This window comes from Bombina bombina, chromosome 4, assembly GCF_027579735.1.
Source record: "Bombina bombina isolate aBomBom1 chromosome 4, aBomBom1.pri, whole genome shotgun sequence".
NCBI lineage: Eukaryota > Metazoa > Chordata > Amphibia > Anura > Bombinatoridae > Bombina > Bombina bombina.
Genome location: NC_069502.1, coordinates 114,161,519 through 114,174,475, shown reverse-complemented (window position 1 = coordinate 114,174,475; position 12,957 = coordinate 114,161,519). Strand labels below are relative to the sequence as shown.

The following is a 12,957-nucleotide window of genomic DNA, read 5'->3' as shown; positions in this document are numbered from 1 at the left end:
CTCTTATTAAATAAATTATTCCTATTTAAAGATAAATACTTACCTGTAAAATAAATCCTAATATAGCTACAATATAAATTATAATTACATTGTAGCTATTTTAGGATTAATATTTATTTTACAGGCAACTTTGTAATTATTTTAACCAGGTACAATAGCTATTAAATAGTTAAGAACTATTTAATAGTTACCTAGTTAAAATAATAACAAAATTACCTGTAAAATAAACCCTAACCTAAGTTATAATTAAACCTAACACTACCCTATCAATAAATTAATTAAATAAAATACCTACAATTACCTACAATAAAACCTAACACTACACTATCAATAAATAAATTAAATACAATTTCTACAAATAACTACAATTACATAAACTAACTAAAGTACAAAAAATAAAAAAGAACTAAGTTACAAAAAATAAAAAAATATTTACAAACATAAGAAAAATATTACAACAATTTTAAACTAATTACACCTACTCTAAGCCCCCTAATAAAATAACAAAGACCCCCAAAATAAAAAATTCCCTACCCTATTCTAAATTAAAAAAGTTACAAGCTCTTTTACCTTACCAGCCCTGAACAGGGCCCTTTGCGGGGCATGCCCCAAGAATTTCAGCTCTTTTGCCTGTAAAAGAATAAATACAATACCCCCCCCCAACATTACAACCCACCACCCACATACCCCTAATCTAACCCAAACCCCCCTTAAATAAACCTAACACTAAGCCCCTGAAGATCTTCCTACCTTGTCTTCACCTCAACAGGTATCACCGATCCGTCCTGGCTCCGATATCTTCATCCAACCCAAGCGGGGGCTAGACATCCACTGAAGAAGTCCAGAAGAGGGTCCAAAGTCTTCCTCCTATCCGGCAAGAAGAGGACATCCGGACCGGCAAACATCTTCATCCAAGCGGCATCTTCGATCTTCTTCCATCCGGTGCGGAGCGGGTCCATGTTGAAGCAGCCGACGCGGATCCATCCTCTTCTTCCGGCGTCTCCAGACGAATGACGGTTCCTTTAAGGGACATCATCCAAGATGGCGTCCCTCGAATTCCGATTGGCTGATAGGATTCTATCAGCCAATCGGAATTAAGGTAGGAATATTCTGATTGGCTGATGGAATCAGCCAATCAGAATCAAGTTCAATCCGATTGGCTGATCCAATCAGCCAATCAGATTGAGCTTGCATTCTATTGGCTGTTCCGATCAGCCAATAGAATGCGAGCCCAATCGGAATTCGAGGGACGCCATCTTGGATGACGTCCCTTAAAGGAACCGTCATTCGTCGGGAGACGCCGGAAGAAGAGGATGGATCCGCGTCGGCTGCTTCAACATGGACCCGCTCCGCACCGGATGGAAGAAGATCGAAGATGCCGCTTGGATGAAGATGTTTGCCGGTCCGGATGTCCTCTTCTTGCCGGATAGGAGGAAGACTTTGGACCCTCTTCTGGACTTCTTCAGTGGATGTCTAGCCCCCGCTTGGGTTGGATGAAGATATCGGAGCCAGGACGGATCGGTGATACCTGTTGAGGTGAAGACAAGGTAGGAAGATCTTCAGGGGCTTAGTGTTAGGTTTATTTAAGGGGGGTTTTGGTTAGATTAGGGGTATGTGGGTGGTGGGTTGTAATGTTGGGGGGGGGTATTGTATGTTTTTTTTTACAGGCAAAAGAGCTGATTTTCTTGGGGCATGCCCCGCAAAGGGCCCTGTTCAGGGCTGGTAAGGTAAAAGAGCTTTTAAATTTATTAATTTAGAATAGGGTAGGGCATTTTTTTATTTTGGGGGTCTTTGTTATTTTATTAGGGGGCTTAGAGTAGGTGTAATTAGTTTAAAATTGTTGTAATATTTTTCTTATGTTTGTAAATATTTTTTTATTTTTTGTAACTTAGTTCTTTTTTATTTTTTGTACTTTAGTTAGTTTATGTAATTGTAGTTATTTGTAGAAATTGTATTTAATTTATTTATTGATAGTGTAGTGTTAGGTTTTATTGTAGGTAATTGTAGGTATTTTCTTTAATTAATTTATTGATAGGGTAGTGTTAGGTTTAATTATAACTTAGGTTAGGATTTATTTTACAGGTAATTTTGTTATTATTTTAACTAGGTAACTATTAAATAGTTCTTAACTATTTAATAGCTATTGTACCTGGTTAAAATAATTACAAAGTTGCCTGTAAAATAAATATTAATCCTAAAATAGCTACAATGTAATTATAATTTATATTGTAGCTATATTAGGATGTATTTTACAGGTAAGTATTTATCTTTAAATAGGAATAATTTATTTAATAAGAGTTAATTAATTTCGTTAGATTTAAATTATATTTAATTTAGGGGGGTGTTAGTGTTAGGGTTAGACTTAGCTTTAGGGGTTAATCCATTTATTATAGTAGCGGTGAGCTCCGGTCGTCAGATTAGGGGTTAATAATTGAAGTTAGGTGTCGGCGATGTTAGGGAGGGCAGATTAGGGGTTAATACTATTTATGATAGGGTTAGTGAGGCGGATTAGGGGTTAATAACTTTATTATAGTAGCGCTCAGGTCCGCTCGGCAGATTAGGGGTTAATAAGTGTAGGCAGGTGGAGGCGACGTTGTGGGGGGCAGGTTAGGGGTTAATAAATATAATACAGGGGTCGGCGGTGTTAGGGGCAGCAGATTAGGGGTACATAGGGATAATGTAAGTTGCGGCGGTTTACGGAGCGGAAGATTAGGGGTTAATAATATAATGCAGGGGTCAGCGATAGCGGGGGTGGCAGATTAGGGGTTAATAAGTGTAAGGTTAGGGGTGTTTAGACTCGGGGTACATGTTAGAGTGTTAGGTGCAGACGTAGGAAGTGTTTCCCCATAGGAAACAATGGGGCTGCGTTAGGAGCTGAACACTGCTTTTTTGCAGGTGTTAGGTTTTTTTTCAGCTCAAACTGCCCCATTGTTTCCTATGGGAGAATCGTGCACGAGCACGTTTTTGAGGCTGGCCGCGTCCGTAAGCAACTCTGGTATCGAGAGTTGCATTTGCGGTAAAAATGCTCTACGCTCCTTTTTTGGAGCCTAACGCAGCATTTTTTGGGACTCTCGATACCAGAGTTAATTTTATGGTGCGGCCAGAAAAAAGCCCGCGTAGCGTTAACAGCCCATCTACCGCCAAACTCCAAATCTAGGCCTATAATTCTCTGGATAAGCTCTGGTTATTTTATTTACTTTTATTTATCATGAATGTTTTTGCCTGTTACAATCAAGATGATACTATAACTTATTTTAAGCATAGATTTTTGTAATGAACTCACCATCAAGAGGTGAGAAAAATATAGAATATAAAATATATTTAGACATCTGAGTCATGTGTGTTAATATATATATATATATATATATATATATATATATAATATTAATTTACTTTTTCTTCCTTTATCTAGATAGATATGTCTTGTACGGGAACCACAGAGACAGCTGGGTACATGGTGCTATAGATCCATCCAGTGGAACTGCTGTAATGCTAGAAATAACCAGAGTCCTTGGAGCTATGCTGAAACAAGGTAAAGTTCTAGTGTGTTACTTTAGAGAACAATTTGTCTTATGTATTATGCAGTTAATTTCGTAAGACAGAGTAAAACTAAACTGTCTTTTTTCCTAGTCCATTAGAAAAACTGAGCAAAGAGGTTTGCATGGGTTTTCAAATCTGTGGGTGTTTTTTTCACAGATTCCTGTATATTTATTTATTTTTACTCTGCACAGTAAAACCCTGTATTAGTATGTATTATTATACTTTATTTACAAAGCGTCAACAAATTCTGCAGTGTATTAGTCTATCAGAAAGCACTTTTCACTTTTCACTTTTCTGATAATATTTAAATCCACAAAACATATTAATAATTAAAAAACTAAACAGCACAGTGCCCTACTATACCACAAGCAGCACAAAGTCTAACTTATTGAGTGTAAGTGGAAATTGTCCTTCTGTATGTTATATTTTTGATTAATGGAATTATGAATATTAATAATCAATCAAAAAATTATCGCCAGCAATACCTCCAACTAATATATTAGAACCTTATCAATACACTCCAGTGAAACGTTATATAATCTCTGTAGTGTACCCCAAAATTCTATTGAGATATCTAGAAATTATGACGATAAAATTATTATAAATGTTAATAATTAATCTCAAATTAAATTAATTCCTAAATTCTGACCAGTTAATCTCTATGAACATATTGATTATTTATGTAGTAACTGAATATCACCTATGACCAGATATATATATCAACTGATTATTACAACCTCAAGGTAATTCAACACGCTATAAAAACCTTTAGGTCAATTAATATTCAGTCGGATGATCTGTTATCCTGTGTATGGATAATATTATCTAGAAGTTAACCTTAACTCAAAAATGATTTCGTATAAAATATCACAATTAAAGTTTACTTGAACAATTTATAACATTAATCCAATGCCAAAATATGGATTAATGATTTAACAACACTTGATTAACAAAATATATCCCAATGTTCTAATAAACAGGTAGCCCTCAGTTTACACCGGGGTTAGGTTCCAGGAGGAATGGTTGTAAATCGAAACCGTTGTAAATTGAAACCCAGTTTATAATGTAAGTCAATGGGAAGTGAGGGGGTTAGGTTCCAGGCCCCTCTCAAAATTGTCATAAGTAACACCTAATACATTATTTTTAAAGAACAGTGGTTTTCACAGCGCCTACCCTGTATCCTACATTATTTTTAAAGCTTTGAAATGAAGACTTTAAATGCTAAACAGCATTATAAACCTAATAATATAGATTGTATCATCATCAAACTAAGTTTAATGAACAAAAACATTTGCTAACAGCACCTAATAAAATAATTACACAACAGACTGCATCATCATCAAACTAAGTTTAATAAACAAAAACGTTTTTTTCTTGCATTTTTCTGCAATCAGTTCTCCGCATTGTTAGCATGTTAGATAATATTGGGTCTGCCCCTATTCTATGCATTTCAATCTGCAGTGATTAAGCAGTTAGGCGCCCTCATCTCAAGCTTCTGGACAGGAAGAGAATAGAGAAGTGGCTGCTAAAATTTGTTGCTCGATAGCTAATGTCTGCTCTGTGTACAAGGATCAATTTCAGGCTGTTAAGTTGCATATCTTTGCTGCAAAACAAGCGGACAGCTCCACCTACTGGCTATTTTAATTAGTGCACTTTGCTTTCCAAAGCTTTTCAATAGCAGTCACATGACTGAAAAAAAAGGTTGTTATTCTGAAACGGTGCAAATTGAACCGGCGTAAACTGAGGGCCACCTGTATTATCAACACAATAACCAATTCATGTGCAATTATTAAAAGATTTCACAGAAAATTAAGAAAAATGTATTTATAAGTATGTACTGCAAAACCCCTCTTCTTAATAATAAAGTTACTTAGCACTAATATAATTATTTAAGGACTACACAGGTCTCTGAAATATAAATTATAACTATAAATTACACCTTTAAACACAGCTTCAATTAAACCACTGCTATAGAGACTACCTTTGATTCTAAATATTAAATATATTTAACAATCACTTATACTTTAACAGCTAACAATATTTGAGAGTTTCAGCTTTCAGAGTTTTTCCAAATTCATACGTGAAGGTTTCCATATTTTGCAAGGGTAACAGGTCACAGAGTTAAAATTCCTTCCTTCATGGAAGGGTCCTTTTGTCATTACTGACAAAATATCTCCAGTTGCCTATAAAATAAGGATCCCTAAAAATGATACTTTTATGAATAAATGGGTCCATATCAATCAGCTGCAGGCGTGCCATCCTAGGTCCCAACTACAAGTCATAGAGGAAAAATGGAAAGGCCATATCCCCAAACACACTAATGAAATGTTGTAGTTGAAGCATAAATGGGAGATCCAGCTAAATAACATAAATATGAGGATTCAAAATAATGGACTCTCTTCTTAGTAAGACTGTCTATGACGCATATACCGTAAATACCCTCACCAATTACATGGGTGTTCAGTCAATTCCACTACATGTGTCCCACATATTCTGAAATGGAAAGGGGGATTTGGGTCAGGGTATTGCTGACTGATATTTAATACATTTATATATATATATATATATATATATATATATATATATATATATATATATATATATATATGTGTGTGTGCGTGTGGGTACCACACACATTAATATTTCATTTTAGCTTAAAGCTGTTTGGACATAAAAATGCTTTGACCATTTGTAAATGACTGGGGTGCATAACCCAGACCCCCCTTATTGTGGCCAGATACACTTCACAGACAGGATGCCTCAAATATTCATTACAGATGGATGTCTCAAATATACAAAAAGAGAAATATTTGTTAAGATAGTGGAGAAAGGTCACTTCAAAGAGACCTTTGAACCACTGTTTAAGAGATATATTTCCTATCAGATCACCAGATCTCCTGTAGGGAGAGAGACTAGGGTCTGAGCCAAGGAACACATTTCAGGAAATGTAAAACTTTCCAGCTAAGTGCAAATTAGTACACACTGAGTTTCAATACAAAAAAAACACAGACGTCTATATGAAAGGCATGTGGAAGATTTTAAAGTTTAGAAAAATTGTCTATATAGTTTTTACATAAGTTAATATGGCCAGATTGTATGAATAATATCCAGGGGATAAATCACATTTTGCACAATATAGTAAATATGAAGTAAAGTAAATAAATAACTGTATGAGTGAATTTATAATGTTTGACAAACTGTTTCAGAATAAACAGATGGTTTGAAATTAATACATATTAAATAAGCTGTCCTAGGAATATTATCATAGACATGAGTCCATGCACTCAAAATATATTAAGGCATGTGAAATGATGAAATTATATATATATATATATATATATATATATATATATATATATATATATATATTAAATAGACAATAATAATAAAATCATATATATATATATATCTATAATGATATTAGTTCCACAGAATTCTACTTGCAGGTATGTATGGAATATAAAGATAACTGGAAAAATATAATATAATATCAGAATACTGGTGAAAGGATACTATTTAAATTTCATGAAGTACTTATTAAATTAATACTAAAATATTAATTAATATCATTCGGAAATTATGAATTATACTAAGTCCACTAATAGAAATATGACTCCTAAGTACATATCTTAAGACATTATCAGTAGGAAGTATATATATATATATATATATAAATAGTATAAGATTTAATATTGTGCCCAGATCTAATATGTAAATATATATAAGAATACATACTAGATTTAATAATTATACCCATGCTAAGTCTTAAAATATACGTGCTCAGTTAAATTAAATAATCACATATATATATATATATTGACCAAATGTTTTATTAATACTAGGAAATAATATTTATATTGAATATACATTTACATAAATATATAAGGAAATATATTTTCCTGTAGCTGATTTTACATTACTAATTCCTGTTGTCCCCCCGGTGTTCAATACAAGAATTGCAGCTAATGATATTCAATTAAAGAAACACTCAATCAAAATTAAACTTTCATTATTCAGATAGAGCATACCATTTTAAACAACTTTCCAATTTACTTCCATTAACTAAATGTGCACATTCTTTTTATATTTAAACTTTTTGAGTCACCAGCTCCTACTGAGCATGTGCAAGAATAAGTGTGTATGCATTTGTGAATGGCTGATGGCTGTCACATGGTACATGTATGCCACATGGTACAGGGGGAGTGGAAAAAGACTAAATGTTAAAATTGTTAGAAAAAAAATCTACTACTCATTTGAAGTTCAGACTAAGTGCTATTGCATTGTTTTGTTATCTTGCATTTGTTGATTATGCAGATCTACTGTGTTGACTGGTCCTTTAAGGAAAATGAATAACCAGTGAATATCCAATGAGAGATGAGATCAGACTCAAAGGTCGTACCCAGAGAAATTCTCTTGAATTATTCTAAAATTGAAGGAGGGGCTATGTTAAAGAATATAGCCTACACTATGCAAGAAAGGATGACAGACTCACTTTGTTAAACAAGAGACTCACACCATTGTGGTCTGCTTTTTAGAAAGTCTCTGAACCCTGGCTGGAACCCTCTCTTAAAGGGACAGTCTAGTCCAAAACAAACTTTCATGATTCAGATAGAGAATGTAATTTTAAACAGTTTTCAAATTTACATCTATCACTAATTTTGATTTGTTCTCTTGGTATTCTTAGTTTAAAGCTAAACCTAGGAGGTTCATATGCTAATTTCTAAGCTCTTGAAGGCCGCCTCTCATCTCAGGGCATTTTGACAGTTTTTCACCACTAGAGGGTGTTACTTCATGTGTTTCATATAGATAACACTGTGCTCATGCACGTGGAGTTCCTAGGAGCCAACACTGATTGGCTAAAATGCAAGTCTGTCAAAAGAACTGAAATAAGGGGACAGTTAGCAGAGGCTTAGACACAAGATAATCACAGAGGTAAAACGTGTAATAATATAACTGTGTTGGTTATGCAAAACTGGGGAATGGGTAATAAAGGGATTATCTATCTTTTTAAACAATACAAATTCTGGTTTACACTGTCCCTTTAAGGAAAGAGAGCTATAGCTCTGTGACCTGTTGCTCTGTTGCAAAATAGTGATACCTTCACGTATGACTTTGGAAAAACTCTGATTGGAAAAGCTGAAACTCTCAAAATATTGGTAGCTGGTAAAGTATAAGCAATTGTTAAATATATTTAATATTTTAAAAAGGTAGGTCTATAGCAGTAGTTTAATTGAAGCTGTTTTTAAAGTTGTAATTTATAGTTATAATTTATACTTCATACTCCTGTGTAGTAATTATATTAGTGCTAAGTGACTTTATTATTAAGAAGAGGGGTTTTGCTGTCCATACTTATAAATTCATGTTTTAATCTTCTGTGAAATATTTTAAGAGTTGCACATTAATTGGCTATTGTGTTGATAATATATAAATTTCTCTGGTTGATTATTTGAAGTGATATAAGGCTATTTTTGGCTAGTTGTTGAAGAATAATCTCCCGCAAATTCCTAGATTTATATTCCATAGACTTATTGAACTTGAGCTAAGACTCTTATTATAATTTATAACGTTGGGATATATTTTGTTAACCAAGTGTTGTTAAATCATTAATCCATATTTTGGCATTGGATCAATGTAAACGTTAATTGTGATATTTGATACAAATTCATTTTTGAGTTAAGGTAAACTTCTAGATAATAATATCCATACACAGGATAACAGATCATCCGACTGAATATTAATTGACCTAAAGATTTTTATAGCGTGTTGAATTACCTTGAGGTTGTAATAATCAGTTTATATATATTTCTGGTCAAAGGTGATATTCAGTTACTACATAAATTTAATCAATGTGTTCATAGGGATTTACTGGTCAGAATTTAGGAATTAATTTAATTTGAGATTAAATATTGATATTTATAATAATTTTATCGTCATCATTTCAAGGTATCTCAATAGAATTTTGGAATACACTGCGGAGATTATATAACGTTTCACTGGAGTGTATTGATAAGATTCTACTATATTAGTTGGAATGGAGATATTGCTGACAATAATTTTATGATTGATTAATAATTTTCCTAATTCCATTAATCAAAAATATTGTTACAAAAATATATAACACGTTGGAGGCACAGCTGTTGACCATTACATCTTTATCACATTAATATAATATATATTGTAGTAAAGTAGAAATTATTATAAAAAATTTAATGATATTGTAAAATGAAAAATTGTAAAAGAAAATATTTTTGGGTTAAAATTGTATTAGCGTTTTAAATTGACTAAATACTAAGCTAAAATCACAATGTCTATTCCTAGAAGTGACTCAAATTAATCTGTACACAGTATTGAAATGTGTCCCCCAAGATTGCCCATTACTAAGGCAGACTCCCTTAAAATGGATGCTAACGGCCACATAAAAAATAGATTTAATATTTCAGGTGAATTAAACAATTATATTGATATGCTTACCACTAAGGCCAAAAATATCGCTATTGAAAATAAAGTGTGGAATGAAACAAGTGAATTATTCCATTATTATTAGAAATTAATCAATGCAAGGGTTCTTAAAAACGGGATGAGATAATACTCAAATCTTGGCCTCTAGTAATATGCATTAATTATGAACTATCTACGTACATGATAGAAAAAGAATGGCAATTACAGCATCTCAGAGATGAAATTCGCTCATTAGGCAAATGCAAAGAAAATTTAGAAATAGCCCAAAATGAAATTGTTACAATTAAACAAGACATGGCCACCTTAGATAAACTTAACCAAAAATTAATCGCTAAAATAAAAATATTAATTGAGCAACTCAGAAATAATAAGCCCCCCTCAATTAGTGATGAAAATAATGAGAATAATACAGAGATTATGAAAACCCTAAAAAAAATTGTGAGAGGTGAACTACAAAGCATTAGGGATGAATTAAACATAGGACCCCAAATGACTCAGAAATAAACTTCCCTAATAGGCAGTCACCTAATGTTTTAAATTCAGGGAATTTTTACACTTCAGAAGAAGAGGCCAGCTACTATAGTGAGTCAGAGGGCGGAGCCAGCTACTGAGATAGCCCTTATCAAAATAATGCACATAAGGAATCTACCCATAGTAAAAAAAGGACAGATAGGAGACACTTCAGCCCAATTAATAAGGTCCCTAGAAAAACCCACAATGTACATAATAAGGTGCATGACACCCCTAAGATAATTAAATTCTTAAACAATGCAGTACCTGTATTCTCCAAAAGGGGGACCACTTCTATAATTAAACACTTAGAGGCCTATGAAAATGCTTTATCTATACTAAATGTTAATAGTGAGCAATCTAAAATTGAATTTCTGCCATGGGTATTTGAAGGTAAATATCGTACGTTTTTTTATTTCACTGAAAGATACGAATATTCATTCTTGGAGTAAAATAAAACAGCAGTGTAAAATGAAGTTTGGGCCATATCGTACCACCAATGCGGCTAAAGCAGCGATATACAATTGGAAATGTGGCCCAAATCAAAGCCCAATAGAATTCCTTTCTACACTAAAAGGAGCTTACTGCATGGCCGAAAGCAAACCCAAATTTGAAAGCTCAGAATTTGTCACTTTATTCTATGAAGCTAAACCTGCACACATCAAAGTAAATCTGGCTAGATACTTTGATTATAACTGTTCATTGGATTGGCTGATCAGAGAGAGTGCACAATTATACTCCATTCAGCAGTCCAGTGAAGAGGGGGTTAAAAGAGAAACAAGGCCACATACTAAAATAGTAGCCAAAGCTAGGGTGTCCCCAAGCCCCCTAATTTAAGAATCCAAAAAGAAAACTTATGCTGAAGTGGGGGGAAATAGGCCTTTAGAAATTCACTATAAGCAAAACAAAAAGAATCTAGTCGCACAGGCGCTTGCTGAGCTCCATGACTGTACTGCTAAAGATCATGGGGAACATTTAATAGAAAATGATTTCCTGGAGGAACAATTGCTTTCCCCATATAAAATATACAATGAGGACCATTGTTAAACATTACCTTGGGTATATTTTGATGGTTGTTCTTACCATGCCACTATTGATAATGAGTGCAGATTAGTCACTGGCATTAGTATAGCTTGGGCAAACGGATTCCCAAATATTTCTGTAGGATTCAACATTGGACCAAGATCCAGTAAAGTAGCAGAACTCACTGCTATTTTAAAAACCCTTGAAATGGCTATTGAACAAGGTATTCATGAAATTGTGATCATTACTGACTAAAATTATGTGCGTGACAGTTTTGTTGAATACCTGCTGTGACGGACTACCCACTACCCCGACTGGGTAGCGCCGCCAACCGGGTCCTTCCTCTGCCTGGAACAAGTGGCTATGTAGCCTAGGAAAGTGATTTCTATGTAGCCCAGGAAAGTGATTTCTATGTAGCCCAGGAAAGTGATTCTAGCTGGAGCCCACCTAAATGACTAGACAGACTAGCATTCAGGTAAAAATAAGAACTGCTTTACTGCACAGAAAGCACAGCTTTATATATTTCCAACACATGGGGGTAGTTACTACACAAATAGAAACAAATATTATACAATGAGACAAACATCAGACAATGGTTAGTTAAACAGATGTTAATCACATCCTGACTTACAAAAGGACAATGAATGACTCACACAATAACAGAAAGACACTTTACACCTAGACTAGATAACAACAGGAGTGAGGTTATAGGGGGTAGGGGTTTATTGCACAGAAAACACAGCTTTTAGACATTTCCAACACATGGGGGTAGTTACTACACAAATAGAAACAAATATTATACAATGAGACAAACATCAGACAATCGTTAGTTAAACAGATTCTAATCACATCCTGACTTACAAAAGGACAATGGATGACTCACACAATTAACAGAAAAACACTTCACACCTAGACTAGATAACAACAGGGGGAAGGTTATAGGGGGTAGGGGTTTAACCCTTGCAGCCTGGTATCCGCGACATCTCCCCCCATCCAGTTCGGCAGACCCAGCTAGATCCACACACGGGTCAGCCTGGGGATGTCCGAAGAGTTTATGCCACTTCAGTCTGCCGGTAAAGTCCGTCAGCATTCCCATTGCTCTTTCCCGGTCGGTACTGGATGTCAAAGATAAATGGCTGCAGGGCTAGGATCCACCTCAACAATCTCCAGTTGTCCCTGGAAACCCGGTTGAGCCATACTAGGGGGTTGTGGTCAGTAAGGACGGTTAAGGGTCTCCCATATAGGTAGGGCCCATACCAGCGCCAGACACTCCTTCTCAACCGCCGCATAGCCTACTTCTCGGGTTAGCAGTTTGCAACTGATGTAGGCAACGGGGTGGTCCTGTCCTTTCTCGTCTGCTGGCTTAGTATGGCCCCCAACCCGAACATGGAGGTATCTGTGTGGACAGAAAAACGTTTGGCTGGG

The 12,957-nt window shown here is 34.6% G+C and overlaps 1 protein-coding gene across 1 annotated transcript in view; it reads left to right on the top strand.

The window, feature by feature from the left end:
* LOC128655268 (aminopeptidase NAALADL1-like) overlaps window positions 1-12,957 on the top strand; it is a 154,533-nt gene that overhangs the window by 35,288 nt on the left and 106,288 nt on the right. The window contains exon 9 of the mRNA XM_053708928.1: window positions 3,413-3,532. Within this exon, the coding sequence (XP_053564903.1) occupies window positions 3,413-3,532 (120 nt within the window). The remainder of the gene's footprint in view (window positions 1-3,412; window positions 3,533-12,957) is intronic.